Source organism: Telopea speciosissima, chromosome 3 (genome assembly GCF_018873765.1).
Source record: "Telopea speciosissima isolate NSW1024214 ecotype Mountain lineage chromosome 3, Tspe_v1, whole genome shotgun sequence".
Taxonomy (NCBI): Eukaryota; Viridiplantae; Streptophyta; class Magnoliopsida; order Proteales; family Proteaceae; genus Telopea; species Telopea speciosissima.
In genome coordinates this window covers 32627291-32654996 of record NC_057918.1, presented here as the reverse complement: position 1 = coordinate 32654996, position 27706 = coordinate 32627291, and the positions used below count along the sequence as shown (strand labels likewise).

Genomic DNA, 27706 nt, shown 5'->3' with positions numbered 1-27706 from the left:
AACCTGTCCATTCTGTAATAACCATTTGATGACTAGAGAAGAGTCCCTCCCAATCACAAGGTGAGTCCATGGTTGAAATGAGAAGAGCGCAATCCCCCTGGACATAGTTCAAAATCACGCCGAAATTTCAGATATTTAGGTGGGTCCGAGATGAGATGGTAGGTCGAAATCAAAAAATCCAATACTTTGGAAATTTCGATCATCTCGTTTCGTAAATTTCATAAATTTCTGTGTATAAAATGCACCGTTTCATCGAAATCTCAGTAATTTCAGTCCTTTCGCTTTGGTATTTCATTCATTTCGGCATTTTGCACCCCAAAATGGCCAAGCAAAACTCAGAAAAAAAATACAATGTTTCGGCGAAATTTCTGTATCTCGAAAATTTCGGTCTTGCCAAAATGGCCTTCCAAGACAACATTTAGTACTATGCCCCTGGATCACTGATTTACAGTCTGCAGTATTAGAGTCCGCCGCCACCAATGGGACCCAAGAACACATTAAGGATGTTGCCAATGCAATCTCTGAATGCACCTCCAGTACCTGCTGGCCCTCGATTTTCAAAACTATTTCCTATCAAAATTTAATTTAACCAATGATTCCCATGGAGCTGTCAACTCAATGATCACCCTCTCTTTAACTGGATGAGATCTGACCACATTACCCTATTCCCTCAAATATATTCAAAGGGAATTTTCTAGAAGCTCTCTTAGTTGGTGGCTAATGAGCTGAGGGAAAAAAATTTAAATTGATACCTGATAAATTCAAAAGGATACAGGTAATCAGCCCCCAATAAATAAACCCCTAGTTTTTTCTATATTAGATCCTATGGGACCAAACCATGGTGTGTTTTAGTAGATGGAATTGGATTAATTTAGGTGAATTGGCCAATCCAGACCGGATCAGATCAGGATCTGATGGGCGTAACCCCAACCCATAATCCTTGTTCCCAACTCCTATCTATTAACAAAATTGGTGTTTAACCTTTCATTACAATTGAAACAGAGGCTCAACATCCAATGGGATTAGATGGAGAACACCAGTGAATGGTGAGTCTCTGTTTACCAAAAATAGTAGATCCATTTTTCAGTTGTTCTGAAAATAGATTTTGGTTAGATTAGCAGAATTCTAGCAAACAAAATGCAACATCATGAATCCAAGGTTTGCAACCACTATCGAAAGTTGAAACAAAAATTCACTGTTCAAGCCAGTATATGCCAGTCGCTCGCACTCAAATTTGGATTTTGTAAAAAAAATTAGCGAAAATTGAACAAACTTCCATGAATCAATCAGCTATAGTTTGACAGCCAGAGTATGTGCAATTCTTTGGGGACTCTCAACAGCAGAAAATGCAAAACCAAATACAGGACATGGATTCCTTATTTAACGCACTGGGGTAAAATGCCAATAGAGTGATAATGTCTGGGTAGATGTTAGTAAGCCAAAAGAATTTGTCCCACAAAATTCCATTCATCATAATTAGGCCAGACATTTGGAATGTATACAAATCCTTAAATTTTTACTAAAAAAAAAATAAATTTTAAGATAAAAAAGAAAGCAGGAAAAAGCACTAACCTAGGCTTTGCAATAACTACATCCTTTGGAGATACAATGTAGTATAATGGCTCATCACCAGCAGCCCATTGACCACCTGCATAGCTGCTACCTACATTTGAATGCATAAGCATTAAAAGTCACTATTTGAACATGCAACTAACAGCAATCATAGAATAACATTTAATTAAAACAAGAAGCATGTAATAAAGCACAACATTTCAAAAGTGATACAAATTAAAAGATATCAATACCTGAGAAAGGAGCATGAGCAAGGGAATAATCCTTTGCCTTGTAATGTTCAAAGCCATGCACAGGAAGAGCATCTGTTGCAAGTTCATCATTTTTCCATGTGACTATGCGTACTTCTGGCCTCTGTGCAGTTCCCTGATCAACAAATAATATGTGTCAAACAAAGAGAAATAACTTCATCCTACTTGTCGAAGAAGAAGGAGAAAAGGAAAAAGAAACCAAACACATTCACGCATAGTTGTCACGGTGTCTAGGTGACCCATGGTGTTGGGGCCTGGACGCTAGGTGACCAAGGCGCCTGGATGCTTCACGGTCACCTTGTACCATAAAATGGTAGAAAACAGGCAGTGTCCCACTGTTTTTTTGGTGCACAAATGAATGAAGACTAAGAAACAGGACCACATTGGGTGGGGATTTCACCAATACCAGACCAGCATCCCAACCCTTCTAGAATATTTAACTGAACTGCCCCAAGAAACACACATGAATATTGGGGCTCACCGGTTTTACAAGGAAACGGGACAGGTACCCACGGTTTCTCAAATACCATACCCAAACCCAACCTGACAAGGGTCATATTGTGCCAAACCATTTGGGTCAGAGAACCAGTTAACCCGCCCCATGGCCATCCCTAGCATTTAATATCAGTCAAATGTTGAACAATAATTCTTCCAAGAAGCATATTTTGAATTTTTCAAGTCATTATCACAATAAATGAATATGCAATCCCCATAAATGACTATTAAGTGTTTATTAGGAGTGAGAAATAAAAAAAAATGCAATTTAGGTCAGAACCGCTAGGGAAAATAAAAATTTTCTCACAATAACCCTGCAGAACTGACACCAAACATCCAACTAAAGATTCCTGAATGAAGAAGCAATAAAAATGTCAATTATTCTAACACAAGGTTTTGGTGGAAACTGGAAACTTCATAACAGAACAGAAGAAGATCACACAGTACTAGAGACCACTAAAATTTGAGGGGTTTCAGATGACAAACTGATGCAGAATTGAAAAAAGGGAAGAGCCTATTGTTTTGGGTTTGGTTCAGTTTTCTGGGTCAAACTAACCTGCGGTTCAAGATTGGTTCGAGTTAAATTTAATTTCAAGTTCCCTATCGGTTATATGGGTAATGGGCTTAGTATTTTTGGTTTCAATGGCCAATTCTATAAGCCCAAATATAAGGGATTTGAGGCATATATGAAATTAGGTGTTTATTTCTATTTTCTTAGAGTTCCTACTTCCTAGAGGCTTTCTATTTTTCGGAGTTTTAGTTGTAATGGAAATTCTCCCCACACATGGAGAGTTTTAGCTTTGTTCTTCCTTAAAGCTATAAATAAAGAGAAGGGGCAGCCACCTACAAGTTTTAAGTAAAAAAGATTTGGCTTTAGCCATTGTTTTGTTCTGTAGTGATCAAGGTTCGAGAACTCGCGAGATCTCGCCGAGTTTCTCGGTTTTGGGCAATACCGAGTCGAGTTACTAGTTGGTTCCTAAGAGTGCAATTTCTCGGCCGAGATCTCGGTCTCGGTGATATCTTGAAGCTTAAAATCAAGATATTTTCAATACAAAAAAACCAATATCTCGCCGAGATCTCGGTTGGGCCCAAAAGTGCTATTTACTTGTATTCAGCCCAATTTTCACTCAAAAACCCATTTCCAACATAAGAGAGAGCAGGAACAGAACTCGATAGGCTCTAAACCAAGGGGAAAAACACCTCTCCTTCAAATTTCTTCTTCTTTCTTTCGATTGTTGGATGGAATGCACTGTTTGGAGTTAGATTGAAGTGCCAAAGTGAAGATTCAAGTGCCAATTTGGAGCATCATCACCTATTTGCAAGATTTCAAAGGTGTTTTCTATTTCTTCCCCAAATCTATTTTTTCCAAAAAAAAATTTTGTAATCCTTGTTAGATTCATGTGGTTTTAATATATGTTGAACATCTTTGCCCGATCTATCACTTCATGGAGTCGGATTTTTTTTTCAGTTAATAAATTATTTATTATAATTTCTGAAAAAATAAATGATTTATTTGAAAAAAGAAAATAAAAAAAATAAGATGAATACTGATTGTTTGAAAATGATTTTGATATATGTTAAACAACTTGGGATGCTCTACAGCCCCATGGATTAATTTTTTATTTTCACCCATTAAAAAATTTATTTTATTTTTCAGATTTAATAAATATATTATAAAAATTACAAATATATATATAATATTAAGGAAAAATACTTATTGCTTATGGAAAATTATGTACAACATATGTACATAATATTCAACTTCAAATGGTGTCAAATTCATCATTACATTATATTTTTCTTATACTTTAAGGTATAAATAGTTTTAAAAAAAATTCAAAATATTATTTTTAATTAACAAATAAATACTAGGGTTAGGGGATAAATAAGAGATAGTTATTTCATAGTTCTAGTAGCTTGACATTACGTTTAAGAGTTATGAATAGCATACTTTAAGTCTTGAATACCTTACTTTAAGTGATCCATGGTTATTAATACATGCTTTTTTATGTAACAGTGTAAAACATAAGACATTTTGTATACAATGTCTGATATAGCATGGCAACATGGAATTCCCATGTCCGCAGACAAAAAGAAGTCCAAATGCAATTATTGTGGGAAGTTGCTTTCTGGAGGAGCCACCAGGTTAAAGCAACACTTGTCTGGTACAGGCAAGGATGTTTCATCATGCCCAAATGTTCCTATCCAAGTGAAAGTGGCAATGGCACAACATTTGAAAGGAGGAAGATTAAAAAAATCTGAGAGGGAAAGAATGCAACAAGAGTTTAATGAGGCAATACTAGAAAGGGCTGGTGCAGAGGTCCGTGGCGGAAATGATACTGACATTGGGCCTCCATCTGGTGAGTTTCAATCAAAGGCTGAATGGAGAATTTACCAGCAGACTTTGGCTGAGAGTAGACAAAGTTTTCATTTTGATAATATAAGAGCATATGAACAAGCAAGAGGAGCTGGTGGATCTGGCTCAGTTGCACCAGTGCAAGAAGATGAGAGGAGGAGAAGCACTGGGACAAGAAATATACCACGACCCCAAACCCGACCACGAGTACAAGGTCCAGAACCCATTTTTGAGCAGGATCCCATCACTTTTAGGCAACAAGATGCCTATCAGCCAACCATCCCACAAGTATTTAGTGGTAAACAAGAGAAAGCACGAAAAGCCTTCAGCAAGTTCATGCTTTAACATGGCATTCCAGCCAATGTAGCACAAGGAACATACTATAATGCATTCCTTGATGGTGCAGGGAGGGCTGGTGCAGGATGGAAGGGATCTTCACCATTTGAATTATACAACATATATTTGCCTCAGGAGGTAGAGGAGCTAAAAGAATACATTGATGGTTTGAAGCCAATGTGGGAGACATATGGGGTTACTCTTATGGCTAATGGTTGGACTGGACCTACTAGGCTGTCCATCATAAATTTCATGGTGAGTTACAATGGAAAGACTATATTCTTGAAGTCTATCGATGCATCAACGCATATAAAGGATGCATCATACTTGTATAAGGAGTTGAAGCAAGTGGTGGAGGAGGTAGGACCAAGGAACGTTATCCAAACTGTGACGGATAACGGTTCCAACTATAAAAAGGCTGGAGAGAAGTTGATGAATAAGAAGAGTAAGAGGATCCGGCTCTTTTGGACCCCATGTGCAACCCATTCTATTGATTTAATGTTGAAGGACATAGGGAAAAAGACTTTGGTGGCGGGTGTGGTAAATAGGGCAAGACAAGTGACAACTTTTGTGTACAACCATTCTTATGCTTTAGCCTTGATGAGGGAGAAATGCAATGGAGATTTAGTGAGGCCTGGTGTCACTCGATTTGCCACTAATTACATTGCATTGAAGAGCTTTCAGAGTAAGGCGATAGGTCTAAGGTGTATGTTTGCAAGTCATGAATGGTTTGGTTGGCAAGGTTCTAAGTCAGAAGAAGCAAAGGTAGCACAACAGACCAATGCAAATGATGGATTTTGGAAGGACTTGGGGAAAGTGGTTGGCATATTAGAGCCGGTGGTGGCGATGCGAGGATGGTTGATACGAGAGAAGAAGCCTACTTTGGGCCACATTTATGCTGTCATCCAAAAAATGAAGGAAATGGTTAGAGCTGCTATACCTCGAAGTGCAAAGTCCTACACTAACATCATTGATGAGCGGTGGGAGAAGCACTTGAGTCATCCATTGCATAAGGCTGGTGAGTTCAACATACTTTATACTTTAAATGTTATAACTTTTTTACATTTACATATTCAAAACCCTAAAGGCATTAAAGCGATTAAGTCGCTAACAAATCATATTTGTGGTGTTTACTTTACCAAGATACTATTTGAATCCAAAGTATCACTACTCCCATGATCTTGGGCTAGACATAGAATTGTTAGAGGCGATTCAGTGTTACTCGGAAGTTGGAGCCCCATCCAAAGACACAAGCCGCTTGAATGATGAGGTGAGAGTATGGGACTTTGGCACTTTGGTAGTTAGTTTATGAATGTAATTACTAAATAGGAAATACTAATGCCTCAAATTGAAAATAGATCAAATACTTCGAGAGGCCTCAAGAAGTTTCGTCGACTAGTGCAGTGGAGGGTAGACAAAAGTCGACCCTGGTAGGTGGCATGATATTACATTTATGAATTATAATTTTATCTCTTTAGAATGTACATATTCTTACTATTCTATATTTGTAATGCACAGGTGGGTGCTTTATGGTACAAGTTCACCCAACCTGAGGAAGGTAGCGGTGAGAGTGCTCTTACAAACTTGTTCATCCTCCTGATGTAAGCGCAATCGAGTACATTCTCATTGATACATTCAAAGAGGCGGAACAGTTGGGTAGCGAACGACTGGAGCGCTTGTGTGTATGTGCACTACAATATGAGATTAAGGATGAGGCACATACGTGAAGGAATTGAGGCCAATGATAAAGAACCCAATGAACTGTCCAACATTTTTCAAGAGGACTCGATGACGATGAGGATCCCCTATTCCAGTGGGTGAGGGATCGTGGTACACCCGATATGGATCGATGGGGTAGGCCCGACCCCACCATTGCGTCTCAGAATCGGCACGATGTTGATGAATATATGTCGACGCAAGAGGGGCGTGCACATGCAGAGTCACCGAAACCTTTTGAGCCTGCTGTAGGAAGTCCTGCTGATGATGATGGTGGTGGTGGTGATGACACTGGTAATGCTAGTGATGGTGATGGTGATGGTGATGGTGATGCTGGTGGTGGTGGTGGTGAAGCTGCTGCTGCTAGTGGCATGCGGAGTGGCGGTTATTATGATGATCGTCATGAGTGGATACACGAGCAGTATGAGCAAGAAGTTGGAACGCAAGAGGACCCTGTGCGTTTCACCGGTGAGTCTCAGTTTACGCATGCCACTCAAGATCAAGACCATGGTAGTCACCCTAAAACATACAACAGAAAGAAGGGTCGCAAACACTCACATCAGTCATATGCTCAGGAGGAGGACAACAGCAGTATGAACACCATGCTTACAAGTTTTGGAAGCATGAGTATAGATACTACTAGTGAGCATCAGTTATGGCAATCATCTCAGTATAATCATGGCTATGACTATGGCCAGCAGAGCACCGGTTCTGATTATAGTGCCTATGGTCAGTATGGGCCGTCAGCAGTTGAGTATGACAGTCAAAGCTCTGCGTCAAGTGTTGGGTACACATTCCTAGTCCCAAACCAGCCATACATGCCTCAAACTCAATATGACAGTAGCAGTGGATCTTACACCTCATACCAACAGCCTCCCATGTACCCTAAGATAGGGAAATTGGTATATGTTGATCAGAAGACTTATATGGAAACTGTGCCACACTATTTGCAACACTATAGCAATTCCATGACATGGGAATTCTATGTGGATCGATATGGGGATGAATTTCTTGTTCAATCTCATTTTCTGTAACAAATTAAGTGAACATTGATGTAATGTACATTTTATTTCAATGTTTTGATTGATGTGTACTAATTAGAATGTTTTGATTGCTAATTTGCTATGTTTTACTAAATTATATGTAGATTAGGTTGTTTTAGTACGACTCGTCGCCTACCAACCTATGGTCCAAAGTGAAACTCATATTTGGACTTGTTTTTTGGCAAATCTGGGCACGCCATTGTGTTTAAATGGCCTAAAATATGCTGGATACCAAGTTTCAGACCCAAAATATGTGTACAACCCACCGAGTTAGGGGTCCGAGTCCAAAAAAAAAAATTGCAGCAACTCACCGAGATCTCGGCGAGATCTCGGCTCGACTCGGTTTCTGGCCTGGTCGAGATGCCACCGAGACCCGAGTTCTCAAACCTTGGTAGTGATTCAGAACTTGGTACTGTCATGATTCAGTTCCAGCCCTGTTTTAGTGATTCAGCAAGTTTTGTTTTTGGGTGAATAAAGAATTATATTACCAAAGAGAAAGAAAACAACAGAGGCCCCAAAAAGGGGGGGGGGGGAGAGAGAAACAAAAGACAAGCTAACACATCCTCAAACAGAAGAGGAGGTCGGCTGGAGGGAAGAGAGGGGCAGATCCCAGGAGACAACAATATGCCTGTTCCTTGGGGAATCAATACAAAGGGAAGTTACATTTGCGAGCTTTCCTTTGATGCCGAAGGAGATGGAGTCCCAAATCTGGCCAACAGTCCTGGAGTTGGAAGTCCATTTCCTAATGTTACACTCCATCCAAATCTGGTTGATGGTAGCACCAAAAGCAAGTTTACCAACTATGTCGCTTAACGAAGAGCCCGGGAAAGTCATATCAATCCACAACCATTCCCTAGAGAAGGAAAGGATTCTTCGACTGCGATGCCAGCATTTGCCTAGTTGATTGGTGATTATACCAATTGAGGCCTTTGGTAATGATTCCAACATCATATCCTATGAGGGGTGGTGTATCATGGTGCGACGGGTCCAGAGTTGATCGTAGACCACCCTTCTGTATAAAAGCTCGAGTGGTGTTATTCGTTGAGCCAAAAATACCGAAATCAGGTTCAATAGAAACCTACTGCGATTTCCCCTTCCCCTTGGTAGTTTGGTAGGCTGTTGCTCCGATAGTTCCCATCCCGCAACCTCCTATGGACTCTTAAGTGGTGGGATTTCGGGGTAGAAAGTTCATGGTAGGTAGTTCCAATGCGGCGATCAAAATCCTTTTAGTATGTTCCGAGATCCGTCCTCCAACCAAGGGATCGATATACAAATCATAACTAAGGCTAGCCCGCTGGTCCTTTCCTGAGTTCTGTTTGGTATTACTCTATTGGTTCTTCCTATTATCTTAACTAAGGTTAAGTTCTCTTCTGTTAATTGATTTTAGTTCTGTTCTCAGATCTGTTCCAGAACTTAACATCACAATCGGTACTGATTTCTAACTGATGTGTTGTACTAGCTACTAAAGTTCCAAGTTCTGTCAATCTCTGCTAGTCTGCTTCTCAGATCAGCCATCGATTACAAAAGGGATCTTTGCTATACTGTTCTGAAGCTAATGTGGTGTTCTGATATCTGTTTCCATTCTAGTAAGATCCTGTTCAAGAGTAATTTCTAAATTGGTTCTGAAACTACTTTCTATTCTATTAACATTTTCCATTCTCCACAAGTTTCTAATTATATTCAGTTTTGCTTCTCAGATCACCAAGCCCCTTAATTTATAATAAAAGAGGAGAGAAAAATAATTACAGTCAAGGTTCAAGATCTCGTCTCGTCTCACCATTTCGGGCAGGTCAAGATTTCCGAAATTTTGCCGAAATATGATATTTTTGCTGTCATATTTCGTCAGTCCATCACAGTGGGTTTTTGGCCATATTAAGGCCTGATACTTCATGTACACCCTTATTTAAGCTAAATAAACACATTTAAACCTTCATATTGCACCCTTGATTGACACTATACGGTCGGACACTGATGTATAAATAGTTAAATACACATTGTATAAGTACTAAAAGACATAATAACAAATTTAAACAAAATAATGAAACAAAAATAAAGTCAAATGTAGTCTTTAGTTTAAACTTTAAACTCATAAAGTCACAAGTGCATAAGTTCATAACTCATAACTCATAAACTCCATAAAAGTCATTAGTTCAATACTCAATAGTCAATACACAAAGTCACAACTCACAACTCACAAGACTCACAACTGTCATAAAACAAATCCCAGTAATAATTGCTATGCCTTCCGGGATCGACCCCACTCATGCTCTGCTGGAGTCGACATCCATTGCTCTCTGTCTGAAGGACATACGTGGACCACAGTATAGTTTCAGAGAAGAAACGAGTGTAGTTATCCACAATTGCCATGTAAATCCCAAAATATCCCGAAATTTGTTCTTTTTAATTTCGTATGGCCATTTCGTCTCGGTAGTGTCGAGATTTCCGAAATATGACGATATATCGGCGATATTTCGCAAAATCTTGAACCATGATTACAGTAATGCCCCCCTCATAGCCAACTCTAACTAATGAGTCGGCTATGGGGGGAAAAGTCCCAGAATGCCCTTGCGGCTACACATAACTCAACACTCCCCCTCAAGTTGGTGCATAGATATCTCAAATTCCCAATTTGAACAAAATCGGATGAAATAATTTCCCACCCAAGCCCTTCGTGAAGACATCAGCCAACTGATCATCTGACTTCACAAAAGGCATACAAATCTGTCCACTTTGCAACTTCCCCTTATGAAGTGTCTGTCAATCTCCACATGCTTCGTACGGCCATGCTACATTGGATTATGGGCAATACTAATCGCAGCTTTGTTATCACAATACAACATCATTAGGAGATGAACAAAAACACCAAGGTCTTGAAGTAAACCTTGACTTCACAATAACTCACAAATTCCTTGTGCCATAGCACGGAACTCTACTTCAGCACTGGACCTTGCCACAACATTTTGTTTCTTGTTGCGCCAAGTGACAAGGTTCCCACCTATAAAAGTATAATAACCTGAACTAGACTTCCGGTCAGGAGATCCACCCCAGTCAGCATTGCTATAGGCCTCAATACAAAGATGAACATCCAGAGACAAAAGAACCCCTTTTTCCTGGAGCTGACTTCAAGTAATGAAGAATACGAAGAACAACAGCCATATGTGTAGAGTAGGGATCATGCATGAATTGACTGACCAAACTCACCGTCTTCATCCTTCAGTCGAGTACCTTACAAGGATGGCAACCCAACAAACTAGTCTTAGATAAAAGATCAAAGACATACTCCCTTTGAGAGAGAAGATGCCTTTTGAGGAACGAGCAACTTCAATCCCAAGAAAGTACCTTAATTTCCCTAGATCTTTTATTTAAAACTCACGTCCTAGGAAGCTCTTCAGATAGGAGATCTATGCTCCTTCATTTCCTGTCACCACAATGTCATCGACATGGACTATGAGAATAGTGACCCTGTCACCAGACCGATTGATGAACAGAGTATGATCAACATTACTCTGTTTGTATCCCACCGAAATCATGGCCTTGTGAATCTACCAAATCAAGCCCGAAGAGACTGCTTCATCCCATAGAGTGCACGCTTTAGTTTGCAAACTTTGCCATGAGTTTTTTCAGATGAAAAAACTGGAGGAATCTCCATATATACTTCCTCCTCAAGCTCTCCATGAAAGAAGCATTCTTGACATCAAGCTGCTGCAAATCCCACCCAAAATTTACAGCACATAATAATAAAATACGAACAGTACTCAATTTCGCAACAAAAGCAAATGTCTCCTGGTAGTCAATCCCATAAGTTTGAGTAAAACCCTTGGCCACAAGTCTTGCTTTGTACCTATCAACCGTGCCATCCATCTTCTGCTTGACTACAAATACCCATTTACATCCAACTGGCTTTTTTCCTGGAGGAAGAACAACAAGGTCAAGTGTTATTTTTTCCTAAGGCTTTCATACCTTCCACTATAGCTGCTTTCCATTTTGTATCTGCAAAGGCCTCCTACCACTGCTATGGAATAGAAACGGAGGAAAGAGAAGACACAAAAACATGAAGGAGAAAGAGAATCATACGAAACAACATGATATATGGGATGTTAGGTACATGTCTGAATACCTTTACGAACAGCAATAGGCAATTCAAGCGAAGAAGAATCCTTACCAGACGAAGTAGTAGGCTCTGGCTCGAAGGATGGGGATGGGATGAGTAAAGGTCCCGTAGTGCTGATGGTTTCAACTTTCAACTTGCTTCTTAGGAGTTTGAGTAAAAACACAAAAAATATGGACTATCAAGTCTACCCTGAATTTTTTCAGCTTGTTGTCTAACAGAGCCAGGAGTAGGCTGCTCACCCTGAATTGTATCCAAAGAAGGCTCTTCTTAAATATGAACCTCATCTAGCACCTACTCCCCCTGAATTGGAACATTGGAAGGAGTAGCAGGTAATGGGGCAGCAATAGGTAATGTCAGAACATCTTCACCAGCCAAGTCAAACTCCCCCTGAAGAGGTGATGATGAATAGTAACCTAAAGACTCATGAAAGATGATGTCCATAGAGACTAGGACCCGTCTTGTTGGAGGATGGTAGTATTTGTACCCTTTTTAAGATGTAGAATAACCCAGAAAGATACACTTGACGCCATGAGGATCCAGTTTCCCATGGGAGTGATGATTGTGAGCATAACAAACACAACCGAAAAATTTTGGGGGAACAAGGAGGATGAACCCTGGAGGACATCAACTGAAGCACGAAACGCCAGAACCCAAGTGGGCAAACAGTGATCAAGTAGGCAGTGGTAAGAATAGCGTCACTTCAGTACTGCGAAGGAAGATTTCAGTCAAACATCAAGGCGCGAGCCATTTCTAGTAGGTGGTGGTTTTTTCTCCCAGCCACACCATTTTGAGGTGTGTTGACACAGCTGGTTTGATGAAGAATCCCATGATCAGCCATATATTGTTTAAATTGACCCTCCATGTATTCTCTGCCATTGTCACTGTGGAGAATTTTCAGAGTGGCATTAAATTGAGTTTGAACTAACTTGTGGAAAAGATGAAAACACTAAAATACTTCACTCTTGTCCTGCATCATATTCACCCAAGTGACGTGAGTCACGCGACTATGACAATCAATAAAAGTGACACTCTCTATGACCAGAAATAGAGGCTTTTTTCCAGGCACGACCCCATACATCAGAATGAACAATATGAAAAGGAGAAAGACTTCTTTTATTTAATGGGGAATAACTAGAACGATTCTGTTTGGCCAAAACACAGGCTTCACAAAAAATCTCATCCTTATTACAATTTTGAACTAGTTGGGGAAACAAATGAGAAAAAAGTCTCAATGGGGGGATGTCCTAGCCTACGATGCCACTGATATAAGTCAGAAGAGATAGAATGTAACCGATGAGTGTGAGAGGGAACGGCAACAGAAGTCTGTGAAACACTATAAAGCAAGTAGAGACCACCATGCTCTTTACCAACCCCAATCGTCTTCCCTATCACCAGATCCTGTAACACACAATGGGAAGGAAAGAATGTCACTTTGCAATTTAGGTCCTTAGTAAGGCTACTAATAAACAATAAATTAGTAGAAACAGAAGGGACATGCAAAACAGAGGTTAAAGTAAGACTAGGAGAGCAACAAACAGATCCCTTTCTACATATAAAAGAAAGAGACTCATTTACCACTCGGACAGCGTCTTTCCCGGATGAAGAAGAGTACTGATGAAAAAGGGTAGAAGAACCTGTCATATGGTCAGTGGTACCGGAGTCAATGATCCAAGGACTGGAGACTGCCGATGCACAATGACTACCAATAGAAATACTTGAGGCAAAGTTAGAAAAAGAACCAGAGGTGGTAGCATGTGTAGAAGACTGGGCAGCGGAGGCAAAGAGGCCTTTAATATCCGACGGAAAGCTTGAAGTTCTTCCAGAGAGAGGCCAGTGTCTGTAGGAGGGTTGGAATGGTGTCAGTTTGATTTGCCTCAGTAGTATGCTGACCACGGCCCTTGCCACCACCACGGCACCACCACATTTACGTTTTGCTTCAAAAACAGCAGGCTTCCCATGTAACTTCCAACAAGTGGCCTAAGTGTGCCACAACTTACCACAATGTTCACATTTGATAGGCTCCTTTAAAGATTTGGAGGTGTCAATAGTAGCAGTACTCGAACCAGACCTAGTATGTAAAGCCGATCAGTCCGTAGGTGAAGGGTGGAGCATAGCTGAATGGCGGCGGTCCTCAATATGAACCAATGCATAAGACTGCTCCAGGGTAGGAAAAGAATCTCTGCTGAGAATCCGTACTCTAATCTGATCATATTCAACGTTGAGACCAGCCAAAAAATCATAAACTCGAATTTTGTCAACATGTTTGCAGTAGGCAGCAACATCAATGGCATTGGTGGGCTGATAATCTGTGTAGTGATCAAGCTCCTGCAAGCATTTACAAAGCTCTGCATAATATTGGGAGACATATAACTCGTTTTGTTTTGTATCACGAATCTTCTTCAACAGTTCATACACTTGAGCATCATTCCCAACTTGGGAGTAAGTTTCCTTGGAAGCTTTCCATATATGGGTAGCAGTGTCCAATAGAAGATAACACGGTGCCACAATAGGATGCATGGAGTTAAGAAGATAAGACATCACCAAGGAGTCATGGGAGAGCCAACAATCCTGAGTAATACCTTCTTCACCAGGTTTAACAATGGTACCTCTAAGATGTCCTGTAAAACCACGACCTGCAACGGTTAGGTAAGTAGATTGAGACCACATCAGGTAATTGGTCTCATCTAACTTGATGGTAGTTGCAGCAAAAGGAAGGTACTCATTACAACCAGATCCATCATATCCAGACGAAGTTGTAGTAAGATCAGGCATAGTGACAAGAGAGTGGAGTCAATCAAATTGCTCAACCAGTGAAGAAATCGAGCCTAGAGATGGGTTTATGAATCCCCACAAATTGGACCGTCAGATAAGCCAAAAAGTGGATCGAGTCTCCCTCTGGTAGCGGCAAATATGTCCTCCCAAAAATCAGCACTTTCTGATGAGCCAATAAAAAAAACCCTAAGTTTTGTCAAAAATCCTGTTATGTAGAAAATCGCAAGGCTGAATCTGAGTTCTTCTTGATTCAAATCTGCAGTCTTCAAACAGGTGCAGATGTTGACCAATAGCAGCAGAAAACAATCTCCAAAAAAGAAAAAATCGATCTCCAAGAAATAGGAGAACCGAATGCAGAATCTGGTCAGCACCTTTAATCTTCAATCAACACATAATCTGGAATGAGGTAGGATGGAAGGCAGCAACCAGATCTTGAAAAGATCACTTCATGGTGCTGCCCTTAAGTGGTGAGAAGAACCGAGAGAGTGAAGGATTGTAAGGGAGTTGCGGTAAGAGGAAGGGGACGATTAGGGTAAAATCGAGAAGAGCGGGGAAGGGGAAGAAGAAAGGAAAAAGAAAAAACTTTGAGGACTGCAACCTAGATCAGAATTTTGGCTCTGATACCATGTTAGCAGCCAGTAGAACTGAATGCTTGAGTGATCAATAGATCACCAAGCCCCTTTATTTATAATAAAAGAGGAAAGAAAAAATAATTACAATAATGCTCCCCTCATAGCCAATTATAACTAATGAGTCGGCTTTGGGGGGAAAGTCCCAGAATGCCCTTGCGGCTACACATAACTCAACATATATATATATAATGGCTAAAATACACTTTCCCCTTGTGTTTCTAAAAAGTTCAAGGACGCCCCCTACTTTCCAAACTATTTAACACTTGAACCCAGGCCGTTAGTGAAATCTATTAGATGCCAAGGAACTTTTAATGATTTTATGACCATTCTACCCTCTCAAGGGTAGAATTACAGATTTGTCTTAATACTTACCCCTAACATAATCGACTCTGTTTCTAAAAAAAACCCTGGAGCTCTTCTTCCTGCAACTCATTCTCTGCCGACGAAGTTTAACCACCTATCGACCCTAGAGCTCAGAGCAGCCTGCAATCAGAGAAGCTCCTCTCTTCCTTCCTTTCACGTGGACCTCTCCTTAGCACTCGTTCCATTTATGACCGGTCGCTAACCAACAGCTCTCTCTCTAACTAATGGCTAACTAATGGCGACCCCATGCTCCAATCTGTAGACGATCTTTTTAAGGGGAAAAGTGAGCCGCCTCTCTTTTAGAGAAGAAAGACGAAATACCCTTCTCTAAAGAGTTCCTTTCACCCTCCTAAACCCTAAACAGTTCAATTGAGGCGAAAAGAAAACTATAGAAAAGAAATACTATGAGGAAGGAATATAACCAGAAAAGGCTTTCTCATCTCTCACCTTCCCCTCTCTCTTCTCTACCTAAGCTATCTCAAGATCTCTTCAGGATTTTATTTTGGGTTTCTTGTTCACTTCCTCACACTCATACATTTACTCACAGAATTCAGATCAAGGGGGAGTAGAAGGGACTTTCAACGTGATGAATCCAACCCCAATCAAAATCACCACTAAACCTTAAACACCTCTAAGTGTGAAGCTGAGACATCAGCGATCTCATCACTGGTGAGCTCAAGCTTCTTCAGCCAGCACTTGACTTCCTCTCTGTCCAAAAGACTCTTCACTCAGGAGACAAAGAGAGCTTTGAGACGTTCATTTAGCTCCTCCATTCAAATATGTCATTTCAGATTTCAACTATACATTTTCAAGGTTTATCCTTTTGTTGAGGACTTCAAAATTCAAATTCTTCCCATTTCATCTCATCAGAAGTAACTAATTCTATTGGGGGTTTTGGAATTGAGAAACAAGTTTAGCCTCTCCAAACCCTTTATTGGTGGGAGATCTTCTGCTTCAATTTCTGCAGTATTTTTTTTTTTTTTTTTTTTTTTTTTTACTTTTGTAGCTTCGACGTTTTCTCTGTTTAAGGTCAAATTCCGATGGTTTAGTGTAATCAAAGTCGAATTCAATTTAGTCTCCCGAAAAAAAAAAGAAGGAATTTTGTACCTTTGTAGTTCCCTGGAACTCTGAGTGATGTTTGCAGTTCTTCTGAGTTTCAAAGCAGAAACACATTGACCTCACTTCTTCACTGACCTTTCAGAAGTTCGAGAGAGAGCGCAGAAGCTATAGCCTATAGCCACTATCTATCCTTTTCATTTCTCTATCTTTTCTTTGCCTTTGATATAATATCAGAAATTATAAAACCAGATTAGAAGAAGAAAAACAGAGAAGAAGAAGGAAGAGGAGAAAGGAAGAAGAAGCCACAAATCCAAAAGAGAGGATGGACCTGCGGTAGAACAGAATGTTCTATCGCAGGTCACTTAATGTCTTATATAATAATAACAACTAAAGGACAAAACTGCCCTTACATCATGCGGAAATAATAAAGCACAATAATAAAAGACATAATGACCTATCTGCCCCTATCTACTCCAACACTCCCCCTCAAGCTGGAGCATATATATCACCCATGCTCAGCTTGTTACAACAAGACCGAAAACTAGGAGCAAACAAGGACTTGGTGATCACATCAGCGATCTAATTAGACGAAGACACAAACGGTGTCTCAACAAGCTTCTTCAAAACAGCGTTGCGAACAAAGTGACAATCCACCTCTATATGTTTAGTTCTTTCATGAAAAACAGGATTACTAGCAATATAGATGGCTGCCTGGTTGTCACAAAACATCTTCATAGGGGTTGAAACTGAAAAACCCATCTCAAGTAGGAGAGACCTAACCCACATCAACTCTGCAGTGGTATGGACCATGGCTCTATATTCCGCTTCAGCACTGGATCTGGCAATTGTGGTATGTTTCTTGCTTCGCCACGTTACTAGATTTCCCCCAACGAACGTGCAATATCCAATAGTAGATCTATGGTCACTAGCTGAACCTGCCCAATCTACATCAGAGTAGGCAACAAGCTCCATATGCTTATTGGGTCGATAAATCAGCCCCTTCCCAGGGGTCCCCTTCAAATACCGAAGAATCCGAATGGTTGCATCCCAATGAGACTTACAAGGAGATTGCATAAACTGGCTGAGAACACCAACAGCATAAGAAATATCTGGCCTAATGACTGTCAAATACAACAATTTCCCAATCAAGCTTCTGTAGGAATGAACATCCTTCAGACCCTCACCATCATCAGAGCCACACTTGTGATTAGGATCCATAGGAATATCTATTGGTTTTGCAGCAAGCATACCAATTTCAGTCAAGAGATCTAACACATACTTCCTTTGAGACAGACTGATTCCCTTTTTACTTCGAATAACTTCAATCTCAAGGAAGTAGTGAAGCTGTCCCAAATCTTTAGTTTGAAAGTACTGCTGTAAGTAATTTTTCACCTCTGTGATTCCACTCTCATCATTCCCTGACACAATAATGTCATCAACATACACAACAAGTAACACCAATTTCTCACCTTGGCGACGAACAAACACAGAGTGGTCTGAGAAGCGCTGAGTAAAGCCAAAACCAGTCACAAATAAACTAAACTTCTCAAACCAAGCATGGGGAGACTGTTTTAGCCCATAAATGGTCTTGTGCAACTTACACACACGACCACTATTCTCCCCCTGAGCAACATAGCCTGGAGGTTGCTCCATATAGACCTCTTCAAGAAGGTCACCATAAAGAAAAGCATTCTTGATATCTAACTGGTACAAGGGCAAATCAAAGTTCACTACTAGAGAAATAATGAGGCAAACAGAATTCAGTCTAGCCACAAGAGAGGAGGTCTCAAAATAGTCAACACCATAAGTTTGGGTATACCCTTTAGCTACCAGGCGGGCTTTGAGCCGCTCAAAAGACCCATCAAAATGATACTTAATAGTGTACACCCAACGACACTTGACTAGGTCTTTCCCAGGAGGTAAATCCACCAACTCCCACATATGTCGAGTCAATAAAGCATCCATTTCCACATACATGGCCTTTTTCCAGGCAGGATTGATAAGAGCCTCAGTGTGAGTGTAAGGGACAGTATAAGAGGATAAAGAAGTAGTAAGACTATGAGGGCAAGACGGTAGATGAGATAAGGAGACGAAATTCTCAATAGGATAGGTAACTACAGATTTTTGAGTTCATGAACGTTTACCTTTCCGAGTGGCAATGGATAAGTCCTCAGGATCCGGCTCAGCTGGTAAGTCAGGAAGAACAGCTAAGACTGGATCTCCACCAGAGGTTGAGGAAGGTACAGGAAGCGATGCAGAAGGGCCAGTCTGATCTGTATGAAGCTGCCCAAAAGGCCTCTTGCGCCGGTACACCAGTAGTAGAGTAGTCATAGGAACAATGGCAGGAATGGGAGGAGGGTTAGACACAACTAATGGATCACTAGACACGGTGAGCTGCGCAGAAAAATAAGAGGTACCTTCGAAGAAGGTGGCATCCGCACTCACAAATTGCCTTCTAGTGAGAGGGTCATAACACCTATATCCCTTCTGGGTCCTAGAGTAACCCAGGAAGATACATTTGGTTGACCGAGGGTCCAATTTATCCCCATGGAGATGGAGATTATGAACAAAGCAAACACACCCAAAAACTCTAGGAGGCAAACTAAAACTCGAAACACCGGGAAACAAAATAGAAAAAGGTGTTTTGTCACCAAGAACAGAAGAAGGCCCCGGATAATTAACAAACACACAGTAAGGACTGCATCACACCAAAAATGTTTGGGCACCTGCATGTGCAACATGAGGGCCCTGGCAACTTCAAGCAAGTGCCTATTTTTGCATTCCGCTACCCCATTTTATTGGGGAGTATAGAAGCAACTAGTTTGATGAATGATCCCATTAGTAGTACAAAAAGAGGATATCTCAGATTGAACAAACTCCAAAGAATTATCAGAACGAAAAACCTTTACAGAGGCATTAAACTGATGTTTGATTTCATTGCAAAAATTAGGAAACACAGTTAAAAATTCTGACCTATCCTTCAAAAGGTACAACCAAGTAGTTCTGGAATAATCATCCACAAAAGTCACAAAATACCGAAAACCATGTCTAGTACTTACCCAACAAGGGCCCCACACATCTGAATGCACTAATGAAAATAAAGTACTACGGGGCAAAAGGCAAGAGAGATAAGTAGCACGATGATGCTTGCCCAACTCGCAGCCTTCACACTCTAATTTATTTAAAGACTTAAACTGGGCAAAAACAACTTTTAACCTAGACAAAGCTAAATGTCCTAGCCTACAATGCCATTGAAACGGAGACTCTCCACCAACAGTAGTCGCTGCAGCTGAAGCAGACAGGGCAGCACCATTCAAATAATATAGTCCATCTTTCTCACATCCCCCACCAATCGTCTTCCTCGTCTAAAGTTCCTAAAAAACATAGTAAGAAGGAAAGAAAGTTACGGAACAATTCAAATTTTTTGTAAGTTGACTAACAGAAAGAAGGCTTAAGGAAAATTGGGGAACATGTAAAACAGATGAAAGAGAAATATGTGAATTAAGAGGAACAGTACCATATCCGGTACCAGAAGTGGAGGAACCATTAGCCACAACAACAGGAGGGGTATGAGAGCTAGAAGAAATAGAACTAAAAACAGATGACTTACCAGTCATGTGAGCGGAAGCCCCCGAATCAATGATCCAGGGTGTGGAAGCAATGGAAAAGAGAGCAACAGGTGTACCTGCATGAGCAAGAGTAGCAGTGGTGGTGGATGCCCCAGAAATGGAAGTGGATGATTCCAGACTCTTGATGCGTCGCATGAGTTGTTGGATCTCGTCACAGATGTTGGTAGAAGAATCTCCCACAGTCGAACCAGCCTTAGTATCACTAGGTGTAACAAAATCAATACCATCTTCAGAAGCTGCATGATTGGCCAAATTTTGAGCCCATTCGGGTTTCCCATGCTTGGACCAGCATGTGTCAATAATGTGGTTCGTCTTTCCACAATAAGAACACAATCGGGCTGCTTTATCAATATGCTGCCCACCAGAATTACGACCACCAAAGCCATGTCCTCCCCCTGAACCACGGCTTCTACCACGGCCTCTAGTAGCAGTAAAAGCAGAATTTTCCTTGGGGTTAGTGTCAGGCTTGGAGCTGGGAGAGGAAATACGCTGCAGCCTAGAAAAAGTGTCATTCAAAGTTGGGACAGATTCACCAGCCAACAAATGTCCTTTGACAGCCTTGAGACTAGGACTTAAACCAGCCAGAAACTTGGATACAAAAAATTCATTCCGTTGAGCCTTCAACTTCTCAATGTCAGTAGTAATAGGCTGGAAAACATTTAGTTCCTCAACCATGCCACTGTAATAGTCTTGGAGAGACTTGTCTCCCTGCTGAAACTGAAACAACTTTTCGTAAAGGTCGAACATACGTGTCATACTCTTCTCTTGAGAGTAAGTCTCCTTGAGATCATCCCAGACTCCCTTTACCGTGGTATGAAACATAACATTCGCCGCGATATCCGGTTCCATGTTGTTCCATAACCAGATCAAAATAATAACATTCTCTTTATTCCAAGAGCTGTACTCCTTAGAATCAGGTTCAGGAGGAGGAGAAGTAATGTAGCTAAGTTTGTCCTTAGCGATGATGTAAACTCGGGCAGCTTGTGCCCACAATAAGTAGTTGGAATTCCCCTTCAACTTTATGGAGGTAATCTGAACATTGACATTGTCGTGGAGGGTCTTCGAATCAGCCATAGTAGACAACCTTTAGAAAAATCGATAAGGACAAGCCCCAAGGTAATCGATTCTGAAGTAGGGGAATAAGGGTAACTAATTGCAGTCAAGGCAGAAGTAATCGACAGCACCAATACCACAGCAAATAGAAGCAGCCAAGGCCAGAAATAAGGCTAAAATCGATCCTAGTGTCAGGGTTTCTGGGAAGAAGAAGGATAACTTCAAATAAGCAGCACCATCAGTCAAACAGCATGGTAATAACCTCCAGAAGGACCGCGCACCATGTAGAAGTAGGCTGAAAACAAAAAAACTTGAATAACAAACTTCCCAGGGAAAATTGATAATTGTCAGGGTTTTCTCCTGGCATCGATCTCAGCAATCTTCAAGTGTATTTGAGGGAAACCTTCAATCAATCATTAAGTAAGATAGGTAACAATAGAAATCACTCCATTAATCCTTCGAAGGAGTGTGATTACATCATAGAGATAGCAGCAATAGGTGGTTGCACACCACAAGCAAAAAACGATAAAGGTAACTCAGAAGAGAATCGTGAGGGTGGGCTCCAATCTGATTAAATAAGCTCTGATACCATGATATAATATCAGAAATTATACAACCAGATTAGAAGAAGAAGGAAGAGGAGAAAGGAAAGAGAAGCCACAAATCCAAAAGAGAGGATGGACCTGCGGTAGAACAGAATGTTCTATCGCAGGTCACTTAATGTCTTATATAATAATAACAACTAAAGGACAAAACTGCCCTTACATCATGCGGAAATAATAAAGCACAACAATAAAAGACATAATGACCTATCTGCCCTTATCCACTCCAACAGCCTTTGATTGATTGATCTCACTTCTTCACCGACCTTTCAGAAGTTGGAGAGAGAGAGCAGCAGCAGCAGCAGCAGCAGCAGCTATAACCTATAGCCATGGATTCTTATAACAGTGGAAGCTTACAGTCCTCAAGTGGTGGAGATGAAGAATATGACTCACGACCACCACCAAACCCACCTTTCATAATCGTCTTCTTCAGCTCTGTCTGAACCTAATCTATCGTATTATCTCAATACCTTCTCGAGATTGCCGCTGCCAGCTTCAAACCATAGTTGTCAAGGCGTCGCCTAGGCGTCCAGGCACCTTTCTCTTGCCTTGATTTCTGGTGTTGCCTTGGTCGCCTAGGCAACGCCTTGCCTCCTTGTTGGTGCCTGCTTGGTTTTTAAACCCCCCCTCGATTGCCTAGGCGCCTTAACAACTATGCTTCAAACACTGCGAATTTGATGCTAACTTTTGACATGGTGTGGCCTAGAGGCCTAAGGTTGCCTGAAATGGAGTAGCAGGTAATCAGAAGGGGCTGCTGCTCTTCGGTTCCTTTGTTTCCAAGTGGTTTGAATCCTCCACAGTCGAGAGAATGGGGTTGCAGTTAGAATTAAAATCATTTAGAAGAAAGGGAAATTTGGTCATTATGTCATTTTATCTAACGTTTTGGGTCCCAGGAGGGTAACAGGGGATATGTCTGTACTTTTTAGAAACAGAGGGGAAAGTGTACTTTAGAAATTCGTCAAGGTAGGTCCGTGTAATTTACCCTATATAATGTATTACGAATGCACAAATTCAGAGATATTTGTTAAACAATTCGAGAGATCTGGACATCTATTTCAAGACTGAGGAAAGCTGCAGAATGCATAATTTTGTCTAACACTTTGTAAACTCAATTCTTGGCCAAAGTGTAAAGTATTGGTACCGGGCAATGTATCGGAAAGCTGGTTTTAAGAAATATATCGAAGAAACACTAGCTAAGCTTTGATATGCATGAATATGCTATGATACATGCAAAACAAGTGTTTTAAGCACTGCACACCATAAATAAGCAATAAATAATGATATCCACCCAATGTCAGGTCATTTTTGTCTTCACAGCATCTAAGTGATTCAAATCTTCATTAGCAAGTGCAATATCAAACCTACTAATAAGTAATAAGAAACAATTAAGCAAGAAGATTTTAAAAAATAATAATAATAATCGTGTATTAGGATATTGGCTAAACGTAAACCCTAAAGCCCAAACAAAGCAAACAAATGTAAGTATACACATACTACTGAGTACTTAGTAACAACAGCAACACACTCAGCCTTATCCCAACTAAATGGGGTCGGCTGAGTACTTTTTTAGTAACAAACATAATTATCAAATTTTTAACATAGTTCAACCCGCGGCTTTGATGTTCTATCTCCACTTTGATGAGCTTTAACATAAAATTTTTGCTTGTTTAATCGCTTCTATGTCTTCTTTTTTTTTGTGTGTGTGTGTGTAGATGAGATCCACATAGGTTTTGGCCAAAATCATAGTAGCAAAAATTTCTTTCAAAAACTGGGATAGTTTGAGTTTTAATAGCCTATGTATTGAGTGTCTTGGTTTGTATAGATCTATATCAGGCCATTTCGGTTCTATACATACTTGGTACCATGTTCTTGGCATTTTGGCTTGGCATGGATAACATGCACAAACCTTTTACATGATTGATCAACAATGAAAAAAGTAAAAGCCCTAATTCGCAAAGATTACTTGTGGTAATATATGTAAAAGAAGTTTAATAACTTCATAAGAAGAAACTAGTTTATGAAACACCAATTCCCAACCCCCAAACAAACCAACTTCAATGGATACAATGAATGATGACAGCAAAAAAAAAATTCCCATCCTCTTTTCACCCTCTGGTCCAAATTTTTAATACACATTTCTTTTGTATGAAAAATAATGCAATGATGCAGTCAGGTATCTTCAACTAGCCAGAAAAGTACCATGCTCAGATAAACATCTTATTGCAGCAGTATACCCTCTGGACCAAATTTTAATACACATTTCTTTTGTATGAAAAATAATGCAATGATGCAGTCAGCTATCTGCAACTAGCCAGAAAAGCACCATGCTCAGATAAACATCTTATTGCAGCAGTATTTCTTGAGCAATGGACAATTCTACAAACCTGCAATTAGAGGCACCTACACGACCTCTCAAAGACTTCAGTAAGCATGTTACAAGAATTGTTAACACTTCATCATGAACATTTACCCAACCATAATTTCCAAGGAAAAAGACACAGTAAGTCATGCAAAACACAAGAGAAATGAAATGGCATAGTAGCAAGAAATCAATTATGACATTAGGATCATACAAGAAGGCAATACAAATTATAACAATTACACAATCATGTAAGGTAAGGTTGCTCCATTGGTCGCAAGTTCAAATCGGGAAACAGACTCTCTGCAAAGCAGGGGTAAGTCTTCGCACACGTCTGCCCCTCCCCAGACCCCGCAATAGTGAGAGCCTCATGCACTGGGTATGCCGTTTTACACAATCAGAATTTTAAGCCAATTCAACAGAAGATTATTTCAACCACATTCAATGATCAGTTGGTGTAAGAAATGAGAGAGAAGTTTCCATCATTCAGTGATCAATGAAATATAAATGAGTGAGAAGATACCTGGCGTGATGGAACTGAACTGCTTAATTCCTTCTCTCCATCCTCTTTCTCAGGAATATAAGCAAGAACAACCAAGGCATCACCATAGGGAGCAATTCCTGAAATGAAATAGCTTGTTTGAAAAGATGCCACAATATCCACATGCTTTGTACTGGATATGGATATAGGCCTTTGTATCCCATTGGTTCCATTATATTGGTTTGCTCTGATCGCAGCAATTTTTACAGATGTTCCCCAGCCAATAACCAAGAGAGTATCATCCTAAATTGAGTCAAGACGACAGTCAGCATGTGTCCTACCAAATACAGAAGGCAAAAATCTTTTACCAACCTGCCAAACCAAGTGAGGGAGCAAGAGCTCAGGACGTGGGCTTCCTTGTGGTCTCTCAATAAATGCAAGTCGCTGACTATTGGCAGTGTCATAAACTTTCACACCTGCATCATTAGCCCAAGCAATAAGACTTGTTCTCCACTTCACTGCATGTACTGGACCTTCACCAGAGTGCAGAACCTGAACAACAGGCACAGTTCAGTCTCAAAAACTCATGGCATTTCTTTGAGTTCCTGCATTCTCTCTTTATTATAGAAACTACCTTTCAGCAGAAAACTTGCACGAACCTGGTCACGGTAGCCTATCCATTTTTTTGAGTTTAGATACAGATGACCCGCTAAACCACCAGTAACAAATCTTCGAGAAGAATTTCTTGAATAAAGTGGATCTAGAGCAATGGTCTTCATAGGACGACGATAATCGAATTTCATGCTCTCATCAGTGAAAAGGCTGTTTATCACAACAAATCCGTCATCTGAACAGCTTCCTACATTTTCACCTTCTATGTCAAAGCTAAGGTCATTGACAGTAGCAGTGTGAGCAGAAAATTCCTTAACCTGGATAAGAGTCGCATAGAATACTCATTACAAATAATAAGCGATCAAAAAATTTAGCAAGCAAAAGCAACCATCAGATTTAACTGAAGCATAAACTACTACACATATTGAACCTCAAGTGTTATGGAAGCAGTTTGGACAATAGGAAACCAGACTCATGAGTCATGACCTTGTAAGTGCCACATGTGCAGCATACTAGTTTCAAGCTATAAATATAAATATATGAGGCAAGAAAATGTGTTCTGCATGAAAAAAGTTCTTGAAGATTATGATAAGTAGGATGATTGAGCAAGAACATTGGCCAAAATTTTCAATGAACCAAAATGGCAACAGGAGTGAAACAGACATTGTTCATGGAAAGAACGAAACTTCCATTCTTTTGGTAGTGTAAAACAGTCACTATGATATCAACATCAATGTCAAAACAAATGAAGTCTGCAATAATAAAGGCCAAATGTAGCTTGACTTTTTCATTATTGAGGAAGAATAAATAAGTTATACCCAATGAATGTGACATGAAATTAAAAGACTTCGAAGCAAAAATAAATAAAATAAGATACATATTGGCATCATTTTTGCAAAAATTTCATAGAAGAAAATAAGTTCAAAGGCTCGTGAAAATTTTCAAATCCAAGAGCAGTCATTTTCTATTGTGCGACTTTTTATACTTGCTCAATACTGCACGGCACAGTGATGGTAGTTTGTCAAAAGCTCGGTCCCGTAGAGAACGCAGTCGCACAAGTTACTGTTTGAAAGATTCGACAGTGAAGTCTTTCAGGGAATTTCTCAAATACCTCTCATACAGAACATAATTTTGACCTACTCTGTCGCTGCCATGGACATAGATATGCAAGCTCTTTTAAGATGATTGTTATGATCAATGCTGCCTAATTGATTATTATGATCACAAAACTGTGAATAGTTGAGACATTATGCCCTCAAATTATAAGCACCAGTCAAGTAACTTTTTTCTTCAATGTCAAGAATAAGTCAAAATTTTCTTACAGAAGAAAGTGATAATTTTTTGACAGAATTTGCTTAAAGCCATAAAATCGAAGTAAAGGAGCTTAGTTCGATTTTTTCGATTGATCAAATAGAAAAACGTGAGGTATTGAGACGATGGGATTATAAAGTTAAATCCAGGCAGGCAGACAAAGATGGGGATTATTACCTGATTACCGAGTAAATCGAGGATGTGAACGGTGCCGTCGTGGGTGCCAAGAGCAATCATCCGCTCGGAAACAGCGATACAAGAAGCGGCATCGTTGGAGAGAAGCGAAGAGATGCTCCCTCCCATCCTCTGGTACTTTAGCCTCGGCTCGTCTTCCTCTTCTTCTTCTTCTTCTTCTCCTTCATCAGCTGCTTCTTCTTCATCTTCGTCTTCTTCTTCTTCTTCTTCTCTTTCATCGTCACCTTCCATTCCGTTTTCTGAAGGATTCTGGGCCATTCTTCAATCTCCGCCCTCTTGTTCTTCTTCCGAATTCTTCAGCGTTTCCTTTGTTAATTCTCCTTCCTCTTCGTTATATAGAGAGAGTAGGAATGCAGGATAATATTAGTAACAACAATAATTGCAAAGACCCGTTAATAAATTTTATCCTTCGGAGCTATGCTGGGATTTGTTACGTGAGGATTTGGGGTACTGTGGCCTGTAGGACGCTTTTCGGTTTTGATTACTGAGACTCTCACCTCATTTATTTACAACGGGACAAAAATAATAGTTTTGATTCGTGACGGTGGTCCTCGATAAGAATAAGATCCGGAAGGAGTAAAAGTTAAGGGAAGTGAAACTAATTCATTAAAAGGAAAATTATACTGCGACCCCCTGAGGTTTATCCTAAATATAGAACAACCCCCTGTGAATGTAAATGATACAGCCGAACCCCTGAGTGGACGGTGTTACATAATACAACGTAAAATACCAACTTCACCCTCTTCTAATATTCTGTC

General features: G+C 40.2%; 1 protein-coding gene across 1 annotated transcript in view; it reads right to left on the bottom strand.

The window, feature by feature from the left end:
• Window positions 1–27415, bottom strand: part of LOC122655707 (vacuolar protein sorting-associated protein 41 homolog) — a 57729-nt gene extending 30314 nt beyond the window's left edge. The window contains 7 exon segments of the mRNA XM_043849995.1: window positions 1573–1663; window positions 1806–1938; window positions 24873–25133; window positions 25203–25382; window positions 25490–25759; window positions 26931–27232; window positions 27265–27415. Coding sequence (XP_043705930.1) covers window positions 1573–1663; window positions 1806–1938; window positions 24873–25133; window positions 25203–25382; window positions 25490–25759; window positions 26931–27206 — 1211 coding nt within the window. The 5' untranslated portion in view covers window positions 27207–27232; window positions 27265–27415.
• Window positions 27416–27706: the final 291 nt, after the last annotated feature.